This window comes from Cetorhinus maximus, unplaced genomic scaffold (genome assembly GCF_964194155.1).
Source record: "Cetorhinus maximus unplaced genomic scaffold, sCetMax3.hap1.1 HAP1_SCAFFOLD_296, whole genome shotgun sequence".
Taxonomy (NCBI): domain Eukaryota; kingdom Metazoa; phylum Chordata; class Chondrichthyes; order Lamniformes; family Cetorhinidae; genus Cetorhinus; species Cetorhinus maximus.
Window position 1 is genome coordinate 20,774 of NW_027596250.1, and position 25,376 is coordinate 46,149.

The 25,376-nt window shown below is 43.9% G+C and overlaps 1 protein-coding gene across 1 annotated transcript in view; it reads right to left on the reverse strand.

Annotated features, from left to right (window-relative positions):
• Nucleotides 1-25,376, reverse strand: part of LOC144673128 (IQ motif and SEC7 domain-containing protein 1-like) — an 87,755-nt gene that overhangs the window by 5,876 nt on the left and 56,503 nt on the right. The window contains exon 11 of the mRNA XM_078535112.1: nt 2,466-2,636. Coding sequence (XP_078391238.1) covers nt 2,466-2,636 — 171 coding nt within the window. The remainder of the gene's footprint in view (nt 1-2,465; nt 2,637-25,376) is intronic.

Below are 25,376 nucleotides of genomic sequence, written 5' to 3' on the forward strand. Positions count from 1 at the left end.
ACATCACACTCTCCATAACTCTCTCCGTGACATCACACTCTCCATAACTCTCCCCATGACATCACACTCTCCATATCTCTCTCCCTTTGACATCACTCTCTCCGTAACTCTCTCTCCGTGATATCACTCTCTCCCTGTAACGCTCTCCCTGGAACAGCGGGAAGATTCACACAACAGCCTCCCCACGGTCAGTGCACACGGTTCAGGAACACCTCAGTGTAGTCTCTCAACTGAGGCTCGGGTTTCACGACAGCTCTTGGTGTAACAGCTACATGGAACAGAAACTGGGCTCGGTCCAATGCCCCTTGCCAAACCCCCAATCGCTAACCCATGTCCTGAAGGAGCCTGGAGTCTTCCATCACTGTAAATCTTCACTGCACCCTCTCAAGTGGCCAAACAATCCTTTCTATGAATAAAACAACAGGACCGTCCCCAATGTGATAATTCCCCACCCTTCCTCTCTGTCTCTGTCTCTCTCTGTGTTTCTCTCTCTATCTCTCTCTCCACCTCTCTGTCCCTCTCTCTATCTCTCTCTCCTTTTCTCTATCTCTCTCCCTCTGTCCTATCTATCTCTCTCCCTTTCTCTATCTGTCTCTCTCTCTCTCACTCTCTCTCTATCTCTGTCTCTGTGTTTTCTCTCTAACTCTCTCTCCACCTCTCTATCCCTCTCTCTATCCCTCTCTCCTTCTCTCGATCTCTCTCCCTCTGTCCTATCTATCTCTCTCCCTTTCTCTATCTGTCTCTCTCTCTCTCTCTCACTCTCTCTATCTCTCTGTCTTTCTCTGTGTTTTCTCTCTATCTCTCTGTCCCTCTCTATCTCTCTCTTCTATCTCTTTCCCTCTGTCCTATTGATCGCTCTCTCTTTTTCTATCTCTTTCTCTCTCTATCTGTCTTACTCTCTCGCTGTTTTTCTCTCTCTGTCTCTTTCTCTCTCCCGCGATTGCCAAGCCCTTTGTTCACCTACAGATTTCTCGTATCTATATATTCATTTCAACAATGCTCAGGTGAAGCACCCAGGGATCTTTTCCAATATTAAAGTCATTTAGCAGTGCAACTGGGGCTGAATACACTGTCTGAGTGACTGAGATATCCTAACATTGACAAATATCCTGGTTTGTAAATCATATTCACACAGGACAGTGCAATTAACAACTGGACTTTACTCTGGATCTAACCCCGTGCTGTACCTGTCCTGGGAGTGTTTGATGGGGATGGTGTAGAGGGAGCTTTACTCTGTATCTAACCCCGTGCTGTATCTGTCCTGGGAGTGTTTGATGGGGATGGTGCAGAGGGAGCTTTACTCTGTATCTAACCCCGTGCTGTACCTGTCCTGGGAGTGTTTGATGGGGACGGTGTAGAGGGAGCTTTACTCTGTATCTAACCCCGTGCTGTACCTGTCCTGGGAGTGTTTGATGGGGACGGTGTAGAGGGAGCTTTACTCTGTATCTAACCCCGTGCTGTGCCTCTCCTGGGAGTGTTTGATGGGGACGGTGTAGAGGGAGCTTTACTCTGTATCTAACCCCGTGCTGTACCTGTCCTGGGAGTGTTTGATGGGGACGGTGTAGAGGGAGCTTTACTCTGTATCTAACCCCGTGCTGTACCTGTCCTGGGAGTGTTTGACGGGGACGGTGTAGAGGGAGCTTTACTCTGTATCTAACCCCGTGCTGTACCTGTCCTGGGAGTGTTTGACGGGGACGGTGTAGAGGGAGCTTTACTCTGTATCTAACCCCGTGCTGTACCTGTCCTGGGAGAGTTTGACGGGGACGGTGTAGAGGGAGCTTTACTCTGTATCTAACCCTGTGCTGTACCTGTCCTGGGAGTGTTTGACGGGGACGGTGCAGAGGGAGCTTTACTCTGTATCTAACCCTGTGCTGTACCTGTCCTGGGAGTGTTTGACGGGGACGGTGTAGAGGGAGCTTTACTCTGTATCTAACCCCGTGCTGTACCTGTCCTGGGAGTGCTGGATGGGGACGGTGTAGAGGGAGCTTTACTCTGTATCTAACCCCGTGCTGTACCTGTCCTGGGAGTGTTTGATGGGGACAGTGTAGAGGGAGCTTTACTCTGTATCTAACCCCGTGCTGTACCTGTCCTGGGAGTGCTGGATGGGGACAGAGGAAGCAATAAGGAAGAACCTATCACACTCCCCGGCAACCGGACGGACAGGTTGACCCCGGGCGGAGAGATGCAAGAAACAGAGACAGCAAGGAACAGAACGCAGGAGGATTAGCAGCCTGGAGAAGAGAGGGTTAACCAGGGGGTACAAACAGGGCAGCAATAAGTAGCAGAGCCGTGCCCACCGACTGCAGGTGCCCAGCAGGTTAGTCAATGCACCCGGAATTGCCCAGCTCGCCCTGCTGCGTCCCGCCCGCTCCCCTCTCCCATTCCCACCAAAACCCGCCCCCTCCCCTCCCCTCCCCCACTCCCAGCAAACCTGCCCCCGCCCTCCCCCGCCGCCATCAGGTTACCTGCGTCGGAGAGGTCACGCAGGGAGCTGCTGAGGGCGCTGCGCTTCAGCCCCTCGCCTACGGCGTAGGTGTCGTCCAGGCTGGTCAGCGTGCCGTTCACCGTGTCCTTCTTCAGGCTGGCGCTTTGCAGCATGGTGGTCCGGATCACCCCTTTCTGCTTCTCCAGCTCAGCTGAGGGCCGGGGGGAGGGGGAGGGGAAAGGGGAGCTCACGGTTAGAGAGTCAGTCTGCACGTACGGTACATCGACCCAACCCCTCGATTAGATTCCAGTCACTACCTCGTTCCGGGTATCTGTTATTCTATATATAAACCCCCCCCCGAACCCCTCGATTAGATTCCAGTCTGTAACTCACTCCCGGGTATCTGTTATTCTATATATAAACCCCCCCCGAACCCCTCGATTAGATTCCAGTCTGTAACTCACTCCCGGGTATCTGTTATTCTATATATAAACCCCCCCCGAACCCCTCGATTAGATTCCAGTCTGTAACTCACTCCCGGGTATATGTTATTCTATATATAAGCCCCCCCCGAACCCCTCGATTAGATTCCAGTCTGTAACTCACTCCCGGGTATCTGTTATTCTATATATAAACCCCCCGAACACCTCGATTAGATTCCAGTCTGTAACTCACTCCCGGGTATCTGTTATTCTATATATAAACCACCCCGAACCCCTCGATGAGATTCCAGTCTGTAACTCACTCCCGGGTATCTGTTATTCTATATATAAACCCCCCCGAACCCCTCGATTAGATTCCAGTCAGTAACTCACTCCCGGGTATCTGTTATTCTATATATAAACCACCCCGAACCCCTCGATTAGATTCCAGTCTGTAACTCACTCCCGGGTATCTGTTATTCTATATATAAACAACCCCGAACCCCTCGATTAGATTCCAGTCTGTTACTCACTCCCGGGTATCTGTTATTCTATATATAAACCACCCCCCCCGAACCCCTCGATTAGATTCCAGTCTGTAACTCACTCCCGGGTATCTGTTATTCTATATATAAACGACCCCGAACCCCTCGATTAGATTCCAGTCTGTAACTCACTCCCGGGTATCTGTTATTCTATATATAAACCTCCCCGAACCCCTCGATTAGATTCCAGTCTGTAACTCACTCCCGGGTATCTGTTATTCTATATATAAACCACCCCGAACCCCTCGATTAGATTCCAGTCTGTAACTCACTCCCGGGTATCTGTTATTCTATATATAAACCCCCCCGAACCCCTCGATTAGATTCCAGTCTGTAACTCACTCCCGGGTATCTGTTATTCTATATATAAACCCCCCGAACACCTCGATTAGATTCCAGTCTGTAACTCACTCCCGGGTATCCGTTATTCTATATATAAACCACCCCGAACCCCTCGATTAGATTCCAGTCTGCAACTCACTCCGGGATATCTGTTATTCTATATATAAACTCCCCGAACCCCTCGATTTGATTCCAATCTGCAACTCACTCCCGGGTATCCGTTATTCTATACATAAACAACTCCCGAACCACTCGATTAGATTCCAGTCTGTAATTCACTCCCGGGTATCTGTTATTCTATATATAAACCCACCCCGAACAACCTCGATTAGATTCCAGTCTGTAACTCACTCCCGGGTATCTGTTATTCTATATATAAACCCACCCCGAACCCCTCGATTAGATTCCAGGCTGTAACTCACTCCCGGGTATCCGTTATTCTATACGTAAACCCCCACCGAACCCCTCGATTACATTCGAGGCTGGAACTCACTCCCGGGTATCTGTTATTTTATATATAAAACCCCAAACCCCTCGGTTAGATTCCAGTCTGTAACTCACTCCCGGGTATCTGTTATTTTATTTATAAACCCCCTGAATCCCTCGATTAGATGCCAGTCTGTAACTCACTCCCGGGTATCTGTGATACTATATAAAACCCCCGAACCCCTCGTTTTGATTCCAGTCTGTAACTCACTCCCGGGTATCTGTTATTCTTTCTAAACCCCCTGAAATCCTCGATTAGATTCCAGTCTGTAACTCACTCCAGGTATCTGTTATTCTATATATAAAATCCCCGAACCCTTCGATTTGATTCCCATCTGCAACTCACTTCCGGGTATCTGTTATTCTATATATAAATCACCCCGAACCCCTTGATTAGATTCCAGTCTGTAACTCACTCCAGTATATCTGTTATTCTATATATAAACGCCCAAAACCCCTCGATTAGATTCCAGTTTGTAATTTACTCTCGAGTATCTGTTATTCTATATATAAATCTCCCCCAACACCTCGATTAGATTCCAGTCTGTAACTCACTCCTGGGTATCTGTTATACTATATATAAATCACCCCGAACCCCTTGATTAGATTCCAGTCTGTAACTCACTCCCGGGTATCTGTTATTCTATATATAAGCCCCCAAAAACCCTCGATTTTATTCCAGTCTGTAACTCACTCCCGGGTATCTGTTATTCTATATATAAACCACACCGAACCTCTTGATTAGATTCCAGGCTGTTACTCCGTCCAGGGTATCTTTTATTCTACATATGAATCCACCCAAAACCCTCAATTAGATTCCAGCCTGTAACTTACACCTGAATATCTGTTATTCTATATATGAACCACCCTGAATGCATCGCTTAGATTCCAGTCAGTAACTCACCCCCGGGTATCTGTTATTCTATATAATTAACCCCCGAACTCCTCGATTAGATTCCAGTCTGTAACTCACTACCAGGTATCTGTTATTCTATATGTAAGCCCCACCGAACCCCTCGATTAGATACCAGTCTGTAACTCACCCCTGGATACCTGTTATTCTATATATAAACCCCCCCAAACTCCTGGATTAGATTCCAGCCTGTAACTCACTCCCAGGTATCTGTTATTCGATATCTAAACCCCCCTGAACCCCTCGATTAGATTCACAGCCTGTACCTCACTCCCGGGTATCTATAATTCTGTATAGAAACCCCCACCGAACCCCTCGATTAGATTCCAGTCTGTAACTCTCTCCCGGGTATCTGTAATTCTATCTATAAACCACCCCGAACCCCTCGATTAGATTCCAGTCTGTAACTCACTCCCGGGTATCTGTAATTCTATATATAAATCTCCCCGAACACCTCGATTAGATTCCAGTCTGTAACTCACTCCCGGGTATCTGTTATTCTATATATAAACCACCCCGAACCCCTCGATTAGATGCCGGTCTGTAACTCACTCCCAAGTATCTGTTATGCTATATATAAACCACCCCGACCCCCTCGATTAGATTCCAGTGTGTAACTCACTCCCGGGTATCTGATATTCTATATATAAACCACAAAGAACCCCTCGATTAGATTCCAATCTAGAACTCACTTCTGAGTATCTGTTATTCTATATATAAACCTCCCCGAACGCCTCGATTAGATTCCAGTCAGCAACTCGCTCCCAGGTTCTGTTATTCTATATATAAACCCCAACAACCCCTCGATATGATTCCAGTCTGTAACTCTTCCCCAGGTATCTGTTATTCTATATATAAAGGACACCAAACCCCTTGATTAGATTCCAGGCTGTAACTCACTCCCGGGTATGTGTTATTCTACATATGAACCCACCCAAAACCCTCAATTAGATTTCAGCCTGTAACTTACACCTGAATATCTGTTATTCTATACATGAACCACCCTGAATCCATAGATTAGATTCCAGTCAGTAACTCACCCCCCGGGTATCTGTTATTCTATATATAACCCCCCAAACTGCTCGATTAGATTCCAGTCTGTATCTCACTCCGGGGTATCTGTTATTCTATATATAAACCACCCCGAACCCCTCGATTAGATTCCAGTCTGTAACTCACTCCCGGGGACCTGTTATTCTATATATAAACCACAACGAGCCACTCGATTAGATTCCAGTCTGTAACTCACTACTGAATATCCGTTATTCTATATATAAACCCCCCGAACCCCTCGATTAGATTCCAGTCTGCAACTCACTCCGGGATATCTGTTATTCTATATATAAACTCCCCGAACCCCTCGATTTGATTCCAATCTGCAACTCACTCCCGGGTATCCGTTATTCTATACATAAACAACTCCCGAACCACTCGATTAGATTCCAGTCTGTAATTCACTCCCGGGTATCTGTTATTCTATATATAAACCCACCCCGAACAACCTCGATTAGATTCCAGTCTGTAACTCACTCCCGGGTATCTGTTATTCTATATATAAACCCACCCCGAACCCCTCGATTAGATTCCAGGCTGTAACTCACTCCCGGGTATCCGTTATTCTATACGTAAACCCCCACCGAACCCCTCGATTACATTCGAGGCTGGAACTCACTCCCGCGTATCTGTTATTTTATATATAAAACCCCAAACCCCTCGGTTAGATTCCAGTCTGTAACTCACTCCCGGGTATCTGTTATTTTATTTATAAACCCCCTGAATCCCTCGATTAGATGCCAGTCTGTAACTCACTCCCGGGTATCTGTGATACTATATAAAACCCCCGAACCCCTCGTTTTGATTCCAGTCTGTAACTCACTCCCGGGTATCTGTTATTCTTTCTAAACCCCCTGAAATCCTCGATTAGATTCCAGTCTGTAACTCACTCCAGGTATCTGTTATTCTATATATAAAATCCCCGAACCCTTCGATTTGATTCCCATCTGCAACTCACTTCCGGGTATCTGTTATTCTATATATAAATCACCCCGAACCCCTTGATTAGATTCCAGTCTGTAACTCACTCCAGTATATCTGTTATTCTATATATAAACGCCCAAAACCCCTCGATTAGATTCCAGTTTGTAATTTACTCTCGAGTATCTGTTATTCTATATATAAATCTCCCCCAACACCTCGATTAGATTCCAGTCTGTAACTCACTCCTGGGTATCTGTTATACTATATATAAATCACCCCGAACCCCTTGATTAGATTCCAGTCTGTAACTCACTCCCGGGTATCTGTTATTCTATATATAAGCCCCCAAAAACCCTCGATTTTATTCCAGTCTGTAACTCACTCCCGGGTATCTGTTATTCTATATATAAACCACACCGAACCTCTTGATTAGATTCCAGGCTGTTACTCCGTCCAGGGTATCTTTTATTCTACATATGAATCCACCCAAAACCCTCAATTAGATTCCAGCCTGTAACTTACACCTGAATATCTGTTATTCTATATATGAACCACCCTGAATGCATCGCTTAGATTCCAGTCAGTAACTCACCCCCGGGTATCTGTTATTCTATATAATTAACCCCCGAACTCCTCGATTAGATTCCAGTCTGTAACTCACTACCAGGTATCTGTTATTCTATATGTAAACCCCACCGAACCCCTCGATTAGATACCAGTCTGTAACTCACCCCTGGATACCTGTTATTCTATATATAAACCCCCCCAAACTCCTGGATTAGATTCCAGCCTGTAACTCACTCCCAGGTATCTGTTATTCGATATCTAAACCCCCCTGAACCCCTCGATTAGATTCACAGCCTGTACCTCACTCCCGGGTATCTATAATTCTGTATAGAAACCCCCACCGAACCCCTCGATTAGATTCCAGTCTGTAACTCTCTCCCGGGTATCTGTAATTCTATCTATAAACCACCCCGAACCCCTCGATTAGATTCCAGTCTGTAACTCACTCCCGGGTATCTGTAATTCTATATATAAATCTCCCCGAACACCTCGATTAGATTCCAGTCTGTAACTCACTCCCGGGTATCTGTTATTCTATATATAAACCACCCCGAACCCCTCGATTAGATGCCGGTCTGTAACTCACTCCCGGGTATCTGATATTCTATATATAAACCACAAAGAACCCCTCGATTAGATTCCAATCTAGAACTCACTCCTGAGTATCTGTTATTCTATATATAAACCTCCCCGAACGCCTCGATTAGATTCCAGTCAGCAACTCGCTCCCAGGTTCTGTTATTCTATATATAAACCCCAACAACCCCTCGATATGATTCCAGTCTGTAACTCTTCCCCAGGTATCTGTTATTCTATATATAAAGGACACCAAACCCCTTGATTAGATTCCAGGCTGTAACTCACTCCCGGGTATCCGTTATTGTATAGATAAACCCCCACCGAACCCCTCGATTACATTCCAGACTGGAACTCACTCCCGCGTATCTGTTATTTTACATATAAAACCCCAAACCCCTCGGTTAGATTCCAGTCTGTAACTCACTCCCGGGTATCTGTTATTTTTTATATAAACCCCCTGAAACCCTCGATTAGATTCCAGTCTGTAACTCACTCCCGGGTATCTGTGATACTGTATATAAACCCCCCCGAACCCCTCGATTAGATTCCAGTCTGTAGCTCACTCCCGGGTATCTGTTATTCTATATATAAACCACCCCGAACCCCTCGATTAGATTCCAGTCTGTAACTCACTCCCGGGTATCTGTTATTCTATATATAAACCACAAAGAACCCCTCGATTAGATTCCAATCAAGAACTCACTCCTGAGTATCTGTTATTCTATATATAAACCTCCCCGAACGCCTCGATTAGATTCCAGTCTGTAACTCACTCCCGGGTATCAGTGATTCTATATATAAACCCCCCGAACCCCTCGATTAGATTCCAGTCTGTAACTCACTCCCGGGTATCTGTTATTCTATATATAAAACACCCCGAACCCCTCGATTAGATTCCAGTCTGTAACTCACTCCCGGGTGTCTGTTATTCTATATATAAACCCCCTGAACCCCTCGATTAGATTCCAGTCTGTATCTCACTCCCGGGTATCTGTTATTCTATATATAAACCCCCCCCGAACCCCTCGATTAGATTCCAGTCTGTAACTCACTCCCGGGTATCTGTTATTCTATATATAAACCCCCTGAACCCCTCGATTAGATTCCAGTCTGTAACTCACTCCCGGGTATCTGTTATTCTATATATAAACCCCCCAACCCCTCGATTAGATTCCAGTCTGTAACTCACTCCCGGGTATCTGTTATTCTATATATAAACCCCCGAACCCCTCGATTAGATTCCAATCTGCAACTCACTCCCGGGTATCTGTTATTCTATATATAAACCCCCGAACCCCTCGATTAGATTCCAGACTGGAACTCACTCCTGGGTATCTGTTAATCTATATATAAAACCCCAAACCCCTCGGTTAGATTCCAGTCTACAACTTACTCTCGAGTATCTGTTATTCTGTATATAAATCTCCCTGAACACCTCGATTAGATTCCAGTCGGTAACACACTCCCGGGTATCTGTTATTCTATATGTAAACCACCCCGAACCCCTTGATTAGATTCCAGTCTGCAACTCACTCCCGGGTATCTGTTATTCTATATATAAGCCCCCAAAAACCCTCGATTTTATTCCAGTCTGTAACTCACTACCGGGTATCCGTTATTCTATACATAAACAACTCCCGAACCACTCGATTAGATTCCAGTCTGTAATTCACTCCCGGGTATCTGTTATTCTATATATAAACCCACCCCGAACAACCTCGATTAGATTCCAGTCTGTAACTCACTCCCGGGTATCTGTTATTCTATATATAAACCCACCCCGAACCCCTTGATTAGATTCCAGTCTGCAACTCACTCCCGGGTATCTGTTATTCTATATATAAGCCCCCAAAAACCCTCGATTTTATTCCAGTCTGTAACTCACTACCGGGTATCTGTTATTCAATATATAACCCCCCACCCCAAACACCTCGATTAGATTCCAGTCTGTAACTCACTCCTGGGTATCTGTTATTCTATATATAAACCCCCCTGAACCCCTCGATTAGATACCAGTCTGTAACTCATCCCCGGGTACCTGTTATTCTATATATAAACCCCCCCAAACCCCTGGATTAGATTTCAGCCTGTAACTCACTCCCAGGTATCTGTTATTCGATATATAAACCCCACCGAACCCCTCGATTAGATTCACAGCCTGTACCTCACTCCCGGATATCTATTATTCTGTATATAAACTCCCCGAACACATCGATTAGATTCCAGTCTGTAACTCACTCCCAGGTATCTGTAATTCTATCTATGAACCACCCGGAACCCCTCGATGAGATTCCGGTCTGTAACTCACTCCCGGGTATCTGTTATTCTATACATAAACCACCCCGAACCCCTCGATTAGATGCCGGTCTGTAACTCACTCCCGAGTATCTGTTATGCTATATATAAACCACCCCGACCCCCTCGATTAGATTCCAGTGTGTAACTCACTCCCGGGTATCTGATATTCTATATATAAACCACAAAGAACCCCTCGATTAGATTCCAATCTAGAACTCACTCCTGAGTATCTGTTATTCTATATATAAACCTCCCCGAACGCCTCGATTAGATTCCAGTCAGCAACTCGCTCCCAGGTTCTGTTATTCTATATATAAACCCCAACAACCCCTCGATATGATTCCAGTCTGTAACTCTTCCCCAGGTATCTGTTATTCTATATATAAAGGACACCAAACCCCTTGATTAGATTCCAGGCTGTAACTCACTCCCGGGTATCCGTTATTGTATAGATAAACCCCCACCGAACCCCTCGATTACATTCCAGACTGGAACTCACTCCCGCGTATCTGTTATTTTACATATAAAACCCCAAACCCCTCGGTTAGATTCCAGTCTGTAACTCACTCCCGGGTATCTGTTATTTTATTTATAAACCCCCTGAATCCCTCGATTAGATGCCAGTCTGTAACTCACTCCCGGGTATCTGTGATACTATATATAAAACCCCCGAACCCCTCGTTTTGATTCCAGTCTGTAACTCACTCCCGGGTATCTGTTATTCTTTCTAAACCCCCTGAAATCCTCGATTAGATTCCAGTCTGTAACTCACTCCAGGTATCTGTTATTCTATATATAAAATCCCCGAACCCTTCGATTTGATTCCCATCTGCAACTCACTTCCGGGTATCTGTTATTCTATATATAAATCACCCCGAACCCCTTGATTAGATTCCAGTCTGTAACTCACTCCAGTATATCTGTTATTCTATATATAAACGCCCAAAACCCCTCGATTAGATTCCAGTCTGTAACTCACTCCCGGGTATCTGTTATTCTATATATAAACCACCCGAACCCCTCGATTAGATTCCAGTCTGTAACTCACTCCCGGGTATCAGTTATTCTATATATAAACCCCCCGAACCCCTCGATTAGATTCCAGTCTGTAACTCACTCCCGGGTATCTGTTATTCTATATATAAACCACCCCGAACCCCTCGATTAGATTCCAGTCTGTAACTCACTCCCGGGTGTCTGTTATTCTATGTATAAACCCCCCGAACCCCTCGATTAGATTCCAGTCTGTATCTCACTCCCGGGTATCTGTTATTCTATATATAAACCCCCCCCGAACCCCTCGATTAGATTCCAGTCTGTAACTCACTCCCGGGTATCTGTTGTTCTATATATAAACCCCCTGAACCCCTCGATTAGATTCCAGTCTGTAACTCACTCCCGGGTATCTGTTATTCTATATATAAACCTCCCGAACCCCTCGATTAGATTCCAGTCTGTAACTCACTCCCGGGTATCTGTTATTCGATATATAAACCCCACCGAACCCCTCGATTAGATTCACAGCCTGTAACTCACTCCCGGGTATCTATTATTCTGTATATAAACTCCCCGAACACCTCGATTAGATTCCAGTCTGTAACTCACTCCCAGGTATCTGTTATTCTATCTATAAACCACCCCGAACCCCTCGATTAAATTCCAGTTTGTAACTCACTCCCGGGTATCTGTTATTCTATATATAAACCACACCGAACCCCTCGATTAGATTCCAGTCTGTAACTCACACCCAGGTATCAGTTATTCTATATATAAACCACGCCAAACCCCTTGATTAGATTCCAGTCTGCAACTCACTCCTGGGTATCTGTTATTCTATAAAAAATCCCCCAAAAACCCTTGATTTTATTCCAGTCTGTATCTCACTCCCGGGTATCTGTTATTCTATATATAAGCCCCCAAAAACCCTCGATTTTATTCCAGTCTGTATCGCACTGCTGGGTATCTGTTATTTTATATATAAACCACACCGAACCCCTTGATTAGATTCCAGGCTGTTACTCCGTGCAGGGTATCTTTTATTCTACATATGAACCCACCCAAAAGCCTCAATTAGATTCCAGCCTGTAACTTACACCTGAATATCTGTAATTCCATATATGAACCACCCTGAATTCATCGATTAGATTCCAGTCACTAACTCACCCCCGGGTATCTGCTATTCTATATATTTAAGCCCCGAACACCTCGATTAGATTCCAGTCTGTAACTCACTACTGGGAATCTGTTATTTTATATATAAACCCACCCCGAACCCCACGATTAGATTCCAGTCTGTAACTCACTACCGGGTATCTGTTATTCAATATATAAACCCCTCTGAACCCCTCGATTAGATTCCAGTCTGTAACCCACTCCCGCGTATCTGTTATTCTATATATAAACCACTCCGAACCCCTCGATTAGGTTCCAGTCTGTAACTCACACCCGGGTAATCTTTTATTCTATATATAAAGCCACCCCGAACCCCTCGATTAGATTCCAGTCTGTGACTCACTCCCGGGTATCTGTTATTCTATATATAAACCACTCCGAACCCCTCCATTAGATTCCAGTCTGTAACACAGACCCGGGTATCTGTCATTCTATATATAAACCACCCCGAACCCCTCGATTAGATTCCAGTCTGTAACTCACTCCCGCGTATCTGTTATTCTTTTAATAACCCCCACCGAACCCCTCGATTAGATTCCTGTCTGTAACTCACTGCCGGGTATCTGCTATTCGATATATAAAACCCCCGAACCCCTCGATTAGATTCCAGTCTGTAACTCACGCCCGGGTACCTGTTATTCTATATATAAATCCCCCGAACCCCTGGATTAGATTCCAGTCTGTAAATCACTCCCGGGTGTCTGTTATTCTATATATAAACCCCCCGAACCCCTCGATTAGATTCCAGTCTGTAACTCACTCCTGGGTATCTGTTATTCTATATATAAACTACCCCCCTGAACCCCTCGATTAGATTCCAGTCTGTAACTCACTTCCGGGTATCTGTTATTCTACATATAAACCCCCGAACCCCTCGATTAGATTCCAGTCTATAGCTCACTCCCGGGTATCTGTTATTCTATATATAAACCACCCCGAACCCCTCGATTAGATTCCAGTCTGTAACTCACTCCCGGGTATCTGTTATTCTATATATAAACCACAAAGAACCCCTCGATTAGATTCCAATCTAGAACTCACTCCTGAGTATCTGTTATTCTATATATAAACCTCCCCGAACGCCTCGATTAGATTCCAGTCAGCAACTCGCTCCCAGGTTCTGTTATTCTATATATAAACCCCAACAACCCCTCGATATGATTCCAGTCTGTAACTCTTCCCCAGGTATCTGTTATTCTATATATAAAACCCCAAACCCCTCGGTTAGATTCCAGTCTGTAACTCACTCCCGGGTATCTGTTATTTTTTATATAAACCCCCTGAAACCCTTGATTAGATTCCAGTCTGTAACTCACTCCCGGGTATGTGTTATTCTACATATGAACCCACCCAAAACCCTCAATTAGATTTCAGCCTGTAACTTACACCTGAATATCTGTTATTCTATACATGAACCACCCTGAATCCATAGATTAGATTCCAGTCAGTAACTCACCCCCCGGGTATCTGTTATTCTATATATAACCCCCCAAACTGCTCGATTAGATTCCAGTCTGTATCTCACTCCAGGGTATCTGTTATTCTATATATAAACCACCCCGAACCCCTCGATTAGATTCCAGTCTGTAACTCACTCCCGGGGACCTGTTATTCTATATATAAACCACAACGAGCCACTCGATTAGATTCCAGTCTGTAACTCACTACTGAATATCCGTTATTCTATATATAAACCCCCCGAACCCCTCGATTAGATTCCAGTCTGCAACTCACTCCGGGATATCTGTTATTCTATATATAAACTCCCCGAACCCCTCGATTTGATTCCAATCTGCAACTCACTCCCGGGTATCCGTTATTCTATACATAAACAACTCCCGAACCACTCGATTAGATTCCAGTCTGTAATTCACTCCCGGGTATCTGTTATTCTATATATAAACCCACCCCGAACAACCTCGATTAGATTCCAGTCTGTAACTCACTCCCGGGTATCTGTTATTCTATATATAAACCCACCCCGAACCCCTCGATTAGATTCCAGGCTGTAACTCACTCCCGGGTATCCGTTATTCTATACGTAAACCCCCACCGAACCCCTCGATTACATTCGAGGCTGGAACTCACTCCCGGGTATCTGTTATTTTATATATAAAACCCCAAACCCCTCGGTTAGATTCCAGTCTGTAACTCACTCCCGGGTATCTGTTATTTTATTTATAAACCCCCTGAATCCCTCGATTAGATGCCAGTCTGTAACTCACTCCCGGGTATCTGTGATACTATATAAAACCCCCGAACCCCTCGTTTTGATTCCAGTCTGTAACTCACTCCCGGGTATCTGTTATTCTTTCTAAACCCCCTGAAATCCTCGATTAGATTCCAGTCTGTAACTCACTCCAGGTATCTGTTATTCTATATATAAAATCCCCGAACCCTTCGATTTGATTCCCATCTGCAACTCACTTCCGGGTATCTGTTATTCTATATATAAATCACCCCGAACCCCTTGATTAGATTCCAGTCTGTAACTCACTCCAGTATATCTGTTATTCTATATATAAACGCCCAAAACCCCTCGATTAGATTCCAGTTTGTAATTTACTCTCGAGTATCTGTTATTCTATATATAAATCTCCCCCAACACCTCGATTAGATTCCAGTCTGTAACTCACTCCTGGGTATCTGTTATACTATATATAAATCACCCCGAACCCCTTGATTAGATTCCAGTCTGTAACTCACTCCCGGGTATCTGTTATTCTATATATAAGCCCCCAAAAACCCTCGATTTTATTCCAGTCTGTAACTCACTCCCGGGTATCTGTTATTCTATATATAAACCACACCGAACCTCTTGATTAGATTCCAGGCTGTTACTCCGTCCAGGGTATCTTTTATTCTACATATGAATCCACCCAAAACCCTCAATTAGATTCCAGCCTGTAACTTACACCTGAATATCTGTTATTCTATATATGAACCACCCTGAATGCATCGCTTAGATTCCAGTCAGTAACTCACCCCCGGGTATCTGTTATTCTATATAATTAACCCCCGAACTCCTCGATTAGATTCCAGTCTGTAACTCACTACCAGGTATCTGTTATTCTATATGTAAGCCCCACCGAACCCCTCGATTAGATACCAGTCTGTAACTCACCCCTGGATACCTGTTATTCTATATATAAACCCCCCCAAACTCCTGGATTAGATTCCAGCCTGTAACTCACTCCCAGGTATCTGTTATTCGATATCTAAACCCCCCTGAACCCCTCGATTAGATTCACAGCCTGTACCTCACTCCCGGGTATCTATAATTCTGTATAGAAACCCCCACCGAACCCCTCGATTAGATTCCAGTCTGTAACTCTCTCCCGGGTATCTGTAATTCTATCTATAAACCACCCCGAACCCCTCGATTAGATTCCAGTCTGTAACTCACTCCCGGGTATCTGTAATTCTATATATAAATCTCCCCGAACCCCTCGATTAGATTCCAGTCTGTAACTCACTCCCGGGTATCTGTTATTCGATATATAAACCCCACCGAACCCCTCGATTAGATTCACAGCCTGTAACTCACTCCCGGGTATCTATTATTCTGTATATAAACTCCCCGAACACCTCGATTAGATTCCAGTCTGTAACTCACTCCCAGGTATCTGTTATTCTATCTATAAACCACCCCGAACCCCTCGATTAAATTCCAGTTTGTAACTCACTCCCGGGTATCTGTTATTCTATATATAAACCACACCGAACCCCTCGATTAGATTCCAGTCTGTAACTCACACCCAGGTATCAGTTATTCTATATATAAACCACGCCAAACCCCTTGATTAGATTCCAGTCTGCAACTCACTCCTGGGTATCTGTTATTCTATAAAAAAGCCCCCAAAAACCCTTGATTTTATTCCAGTCTGTATCTCACTCCCGGGTATCTGTTATTCTATATATAAGCCCCCAAAAACCCTCGATTTTATTCCAGTCTGTATCGCACTGCTGGGTATCTGTTATTTTATATATAAACCACACCGAACCCCTTGATTAGATTCCAGGCTGTTACTCCGTGCAGGGTATCTTTTATTCTACATATGAACCCACCCAAAAGCCTCAATTAGATTCCAGCCTGTAACTTACACCTGAATATCTGTAATTCCATATATGAACCACCCTGAATTCATCGATTAGATTCCAGTCACTAACTCACCCCCGGGTATCTGCTATTCTATATATTTAAGCCCCGAACACCTCGATTAGATTCCAGTCTGTAACTCACTACTGGGAATCTGTTATTTTATATATAAACCCACCCCGAACCCCACGATTAGATTCCAGTCTGTAACTCACTACCGGGTATCTGTTATTCAATATATAAACCCCTCTGAACCCCTCGATTAGATTCCAGTCTGTAACCCACTCCCGCGTATCTGTTATTCTATATATAAACCACTCCGAACCCCTCGATTAGGTTCCAGTCTGTAACTCACACCCGGGTAATCTTTTATTCTATATATAAAGCCACCCCGAACCCCTCGATTAGATTCCAGTCTGTGACTCACTCCCGGGTATCTGTTATTCTATATATAAACCACTCCGAACCCCTCCATTAGATTCCAGTCTGTAACACAGACCCGGGTATCTGTCATTCTATATATAAACCACCCCGAACCCCTCGATTAGATTCCAGTCTGTAACTCACTCCCGCGTATCTGTTATTCTTTTAATAACCCCCACCGAACCCCTCGATTAGATTCCTGTCTGTAACTCACTGCCGGGTATCTGCTATTCGATATATAAAACCCCCGAACCCCTCGATTAGATTCCAGTCTGTAACTCACGCCCGGGTACCTGTTATTCTATATATAAATCCCCCGAACCCCTGGATTAGATTCCAGTCTGTAAATCACTCCCGGGTGTCTGTTATTCTATATATAAACCCCCCGAACCCCTCGATTAGATTCCAGTCTGTAACTCACTCCTGGGTATCTGTTATTCTATATATAAACTACCCCCCTGAACCCCTCGATTAGATTCCAGTCTGTAACTCACTTCCGGGTATCTGTTATTCTACATATAAACCCCCGAACCCCTCGATTAGATTCCAGTCTATAGCTCACTCCCGGGTATCTGTTATTCTATATATAAACCACCCCGAACCCCTCGATTAGATTCCAGTCTGTAACTCACTCCCGGGTATCTGTTATTCTATATATAAACCACAAAGAACCCCTCGATTAGATTCCAATCTAGAACTCACTCCTGAGTATCTGTTATTCTATATATAAACCTCCCCGAACGCCTCGATTAGATTCCAGTCAGCAACTCGCTCCCAGGTTCTGTTATTCTATATATAAACCCCAACAACCCCTCGATATGATTCCAGTCTGTAACTCTTCCCCAGGTATCTGTTATTCTATATATAAAACCCCAAACCCCTCGGTTAGATTCCAGTCTGTAACTCACTCCCGGGTATCTGTTATTTTTTATATAAACCCCCTGAAACCCTTGATTAGATTCCAGTCTGTAACTCACTCCCGGGTATGTGTTATTCTACATATGAACCCACCCAAAACCCTCAATTAGATTTCAGCCTGTAACTTACACCTGAATATCTGTTATTCTATACATGAACCACCCTGAATCCATAGATTAGATTCCAGTCAGTAACTCACCCCCCGGGTATCTGTTATTCTATATATAACCCCCCAAACTGCTCGATTAGATTCCAGTCTGTATCTCACTCCAGGGTATCTGTTATTCTATATATAAACCACCCCGAACCCCTCGATTAGATTCCAGTCTGTAACTCACTCCCGGGGACCTGTTATTCTATATATAAACCACAACGAGCCACTCGATTAGATTCCAGTCTGTAACTCACTACTGAATATCCGTTATTCTATATATAAACCCCCCGAACCCCTCGATTAGATTCCAGTCTGCAACTCACTCCGGGATATCTGTTATTCTATATATAAACTCCCCGAACCCCTCGATTTGATTCCAATCTGCAACTCACTCCCGGGTATCCGTTATTCTATACATAAACAACTCCCGAACCACTCGATTAGATTCCAGTCTGTAATTCACTCCCGGGTATCTGTTATTCTATATATAAACCCACCCCGAACAACCTCGATTAGATTCCAGTCTGTAACTCACTCCCGGGTATCTGTTATTCTATATATAAACCCACCCCGAACCCCTCGATTAGATTCCAGGCTGTAACTCACTCCCGGGTATCCGTTATTCTATACGTAAACCCCCACCGAACCCCTCGATTACATTCGAGGCTGGAACTCACTCCCGGGTATCTGTTATTTTATATATAAAACCCCAAACCCCTCGGTTAGATTCCAGTCTGTAACTCACTCCCGGGTATCTGTTATTTTATTTATAAACCCCCTGAATCCCTCGATTAGATGCCAGTCTGTAACTCACTCCCGGGTATCTGTGATACTATATAAAACCCCCGAACCCCTCGTTTTGATTCCAGTCTGTAACTCACTCCCGGGTATCTGTTATTCTTTCTAAACCCCCTGAAATCCTCGATTAGATTCCAGTCTGTAACTCACTCCAGGTATCTGTTATTCTATATATAAAATCCCCGAACCCTTCGATTTGATTCCCATCTGCAACTCACTTCCGGGTATCTGTTATTCTATATATAAATCACCCCGAACCCCTTGATTAGATTCCAGTCTGTAACTCACTCCAGTATATCTGTTATTCTATATATAAACGCCCAAAACCCCTCGATTAGATTCCAGTTTGTAATTTACTCTCGAGTATCTGTTATTCTATATATAAATCTCCCCCAACACCTCGATTAGATTCCAGTCTGTAACTCACTCCTGGGTATCTGTTATACTATATATAAATCACCCCGAACCCCTTGATTAGATTCCAGTCTGTAACTCACTCCCGGGTATCTGTTATTCTATATATAAGCCCCCAAAAACCCTCGATTTTATTCCAGTCTGTAACTCACTCCCGGGTATCTGTTATTCTATATATAAACCACACCGAACCTCTTGATTAGATTCCAGGCTGTTACTCCGTCCAGGGTATCTTTTATTCTACATATGAATCCACCCAAAACCCTCAATTAGATTCCAGCCTGTAACTTACACCTGAATATCTGTTATTCTATATATGAACCACCCTGAATGCATCGCTTAGATTCCAGTCAGTAACTCACCCCCGGGTATCTGTTATTCTATATAATTAACCCCCGAACTCCTCGATTAGATTCCAGTCTGTAACTCACTACCAGGTATCTGTTATTCTATATGTAAGCCCCACCGAACCCCTCGATTAGATACCAGTCTGTAACTCACCCCTGGATACCTGTTATTCTATATATAAACCCCCCCAAACTCCTGGATTAGATTCCAGCCTGTAACTCACTCCCAGGTATCTGTTATTCGATATCTAAACCCCCCTGAACCCCTCGATTAGATTCACAGCCTGTACCTCACTCCCGGGTATCTATAATTCTGTATAGAAACCCCCACCGAACCCCTCGATTAGATTCCAGTCTGTAACTCTCTCCCGGGTATCTGTAATTCTATCTATAAACCACCCCGAACCCCTCGATTAGATTCCAGTCTGTAACTCACTCCCGGGTATCTGTAATTCTATATATAAATCTCCCCGAACACCTCGATTAGATTCCAGTCTGTAACTCACTCCCGGGTATCTGTTATTCTATATATAAACCACCCCGAACCCCTCGATTAGATGCCGGTCTGTAACTCACTCCCAAGTATCTGTTATGCTATATATAAACCACCCCGACCCCCTCGATTAGATTCCAGTGTGTAACTCACTCCCGGGTATCTGATATTCTATATATAAACCACAAAGAACCCCTCGATTAGATTCCAATCTAGAACTCACTCCTGAGTATCTGTTATTCTATATATAAACCTCCCCGAACGCCTCGATTAGATTCCAGTCAGCAAATCGCTCCCAGGTTCTGTTATTCTATATGTAAACCCCAACAACCCCTCGATATGATTCCAGTCTGTAACTCTTCCCCAGGTATCTGTTATTCTATATATAAAACCCCAAACCCCTCGGTTAGATTCCAGTCTGTAACTCACTCCCGGGTATCTGTTATTTTTTATATAAACCCCCTGAAACCCTTGATTAGATTCCAGTCTGTAACTCACTCCCGGGTATGTGTTATTCTACATATGAACCCACCCAAAACCCTCAATTAGATTTCAGCCTGTAACTTACACCTGAATATCTGTTATTCTATACATGAACCACCCTGAATCCATAGATTAGATTCCAGTCAGTAACTCACCCCCCGGGTATCTGTTATTCTATATATAACCCCCCAAACTGCTCGATTAGATTCCAGTCTGTATCTCACTCCGGGGTATCTGTTATTCTATATATAAACCACCCCGAACCCCTCGATTAGATTCCAGTCTGTAACTCACTCCCGGGGACCTGTTATTCTATATATAAACCACAACGAGCCACTCGATTAGATTCCAGTCTGTAACTCACTACTGAATATCCGTTATTCTATATATAAACCCCCCGAACCCCTCGATTAGATTCCAGTCTGCAACTCACTCCGGGATATCTGTTATTCTATATATAAACTCCCCGAACCCCTCGATTTGATTCCAATCTGCAACTCACTCCCGGGTATCCGTTATTCTATACATAAACAACTCCCGAACCACTCGATTAGATTCCAGTCTGTAATTCACTCCCGGGTATCTGTTATTCTATATATAAACCCACCCCGAACAACCTCGATTAGATTCCAGTCTGTAACTCACTCCCGGGTATCTGTTATTCTATATATAAACCCACCCCGAACCCCTCGATTAGATTCCAGGCTGTAACTCACTCCCGGGTATCCGTTATTCTATACGTAAACCCCCACCGAACCCCTCGATTACATTCGAGGCTGGAACTCACTCCCGGGTATCTGTTATTTTATATATAAAACCCCAAACCCCTCGGTTAGATTCCAGTCTGTAACTCACTCCCGGGTATCTGTTATTTTATTTATAAACCCCCTGAATCCCTCGATTAGATGCCAGTCTGTAACTCACTCCCGGGTATCTGTGATACTATATAAAACCCCCGAACCCCTCGTTTTGATTCCAGTCTGTAACTCACTCCCGGGTATCTGTTATTCTTTCTAAACCCCCTGAAATCCTCGATTAGATTCCAGTCTGTAACTCACTCCAGGTATCTGTTATTCTATATATAAAATCCCCGAACCCTTCGATTTGATTCCCATCTGCAACTCACTTCCGGGTATCTGTTATTCTATATATAAATCACCCCGAACCCCTTGATTAGATTCCAGTCTGTAACTCACTCCAGTATATCTGTTATTCTATATAAACGCCCAAAACCCCTCGATTAGATTCCAGTTTGTAATTTACTCTCGAGTATCTGTTATTCTATATATAAATCTCCCCCAACACCTCGATTAGATTCCAGTCTGTAACTCACTCCTGGGTATCTGTTATACTATATATAAATCACCCCGAACCCCTTGATTAGATTCCAGTCTGTAACTCACTCCCGGGTATCTGTTATTCTATATATAAGCCCCCAAAAACCCTCGATTTTATTCCAGTCTGTAACTCACTCCCGGGTATCTGTTATTCTATATATAAACCACACCGAACCTCTTGATTAGATTCCAGGCTGTTACTCCGTCCAGGGTATCTTTTATTCTACATATGAATCCACCCAAAACCCTCAATTAGATTCCAGCCTGTAACTTACACCTGAATATCTGTTATTCTATATATGAACCACCCTGAATGCATCGCTTAGATTCCAGTCAGTAACTCACCCCCGGGTATCTGTTATTCTATATAATTAACCCCCGAACTCCTCGATTAGATTCCAGTCTGTAACTCACTACCAGGTATCTGTTATTCTATATGTAAGCCCCACCGAACCCCTCGATTAGATACCAGTCTGTAACTCACCCCTGGATACCTGTTATTCTATATATAAACCCCCCCAAACTCCTGGATTAGATTCCAGCCTGTAACTCACTCCCAGGTATCTGTTATTCGATATCTAAACCCCCCTGAACCCCTCGATTAGATTCACAGCCTGTACCTCACTCCCGGGTATCTATAATTCTGTATAGAAACCCCCACCGAACCCCTCGATTAGATTCCAGTCTGTAACTCTCTCCCGGGTATCTGTAATTCTATCTATAAACCACCCCGAACCCCTCGATTAGATTCCAGTCTGTAACTCACTCCCGGGTATCTGTAATTCTATATATAAATCTCCCCGAACACCTCGATTAGATTCCAGTCTGTAACTCACTCCCGGGTATCTGTTATTCTATATATAAACCACCCCGAACCCCTCGATTAGATGCCGGTCTGTAACTCACTCCCAAGTATCTGTTATGCTATATATAAACCACCCCGACCCCCTCGATTAGATTCCAGTGTGTAACTCACTCCCGGGTATCTGATATTCTATATATAAACCACAAAGAACCCCTCGATTAGATTCCAATCTAGAACTCACTCCTGAGTATCTGTTATTCTATATATAAACCTCCCCGAACGCCTCGATTAGATTCCAGTCAGCAACTCGCTCCCAGGTTCTGTTATTCTATATATAAACCCCAACAACCCCTCGATATGATTCCAGTCTGTAACTCTTCCCCAGGTATCTGTTATTCTATATATAAAGGACACCAAACCCCTTGATTAGATTCCAGGCTGTAACTCACTCCCGGGTATGTGTTATTCTACATATGAACCCACCCAAAACCCTCAATTAGATTTCAGCCTGTAACTTACACCTGAATATCTGTTATTCTATACATGAACCACCCTGAATCCATAGATTAGATTCCAGTCAGTAACTCACCCCCCGGGTATCTGTTATTCTATATATAACCCCCCAAACTGCTCGATTAGATTCCAGTCTGTATCTCACTCCGGGGTATCTGTTATTCTATATATAAACCACCCCGAACCCCTCGATTAGATTCCAGTCTGTAACTCACTCCCGGGGACCTGTTATTCTATATATAAACCACAACGAGCCACTCGATTAGATTCCAGTCTGTAACTCACTACTGAATATCCGTTATTCTATATATAAACCCCCCGAACCCCTCGATTAGATTCCAGTCTGCAACTCACTCCGGGATATCTGTTATTCTATATATAAACTCCCCGAACCCCTCGATTTGATTCCAATCTGCAACTCACTCCCGGGTATCCGTTATTCTATACATAAACAACTCCCGAACCACTCGATTAGATTCCAGTCTGTAATTCACTCCCGGGTATCTGTTATTCTATATATAAACCCACCCCGAACAACCTCGATTAGATTCCAGTCTGTAACTCACTCCCGGGTATCTGTTATTCTATATATAAACCCACCCCGAACCCCTCGATTAGATTCCAGGCTGTAACTCACTCCCGGGTATCCGTTATTCTATACGTAAACCCCCACCGAACCCCTCGATTACATTCGAGGCTGGAACTCACTCCCGCGTATCTGTTATTTTATATATAAAACCCCAAACCCCTCGGTTAGATTCCAGTCTGTAACTCACTCCCGGGTATCTGTTATTTTATTTATAAACCCCCTGAATCCCTCGATTAGATGCCAGTCTGTAACTCACTCCCGGGTATCTGTGATACTATATAAAACCCCCGAACCCCTCGTTTTGATTCCAGTCTGTAACTCACTCCCGGGTATCTGTTATTCTTTCTAAACCCCCTGAAATCCTCGATTAGATTCCAGTCTGTAACTCACTCCAGGTATCTGTTATTCTATATATAAAATCCCCGAACCCTTCGATTTGATTCCCATCTGCAACTCACTTCCGGGTATCTGTTATTCTATATATAAATCACCCCGAACCCCTTGATTAGATTCCAGTCTGTAACTCACTCCAGTATATCTGTTATTCTATATATAAACGCCCAAAACCCCTCGATTAGATTCCAGTTTGTAATTTACTCTCGAGTATCTGTTATTCTATATATAAATCTCCCCCAACACCTCGATTAGATTCCAGTCTGTAACTCACTCCTGGGTATCTGTTATACTATATATAAATCACCCCGAACCCCTTGATTAGATTCCAGTCTGTAACTCACTCCCGGGTATCTGTTATTCTATATATAAGCCCCCAAAAACCCTCGATTTTATTCCAGTCTGTAACTCACTCCCGGGTATCTGTTATTCTATATATAAACCACACCGAACCTCTTGATTAGATTCCAGGCTGTTACTCCGTCCAGGGTATCTTTTATTCTACATATGAATCCACCCAAAACCCTCAATTAGATTCCAGCCTGTAACTTACACCTGAATATCTGTTATTCTATATATGAACCACCCTGAATGCATCGCTTAGATTCCAGTCAGTAACTCACCCCCGGGTATCTGTTATTCTATATAATTAACCCCCGAACTCCTCGATTAGATTCCAGTCTGTAACTCACCCCTGGATACCTGTTATTCTATATATAAACCCCCCCAAACTCCTGGATTAGATTCCAGCCTGTAACTCACTCCCAGGTATCTGTTATTCGATATCTAAACCCCCCTGAACCCCTCGATTAGATTCACAGCCTGTACCTCACTCCCGGGTATCTATAATTCTGTATAGAAACCCCCACCGAACCCCTCGATTA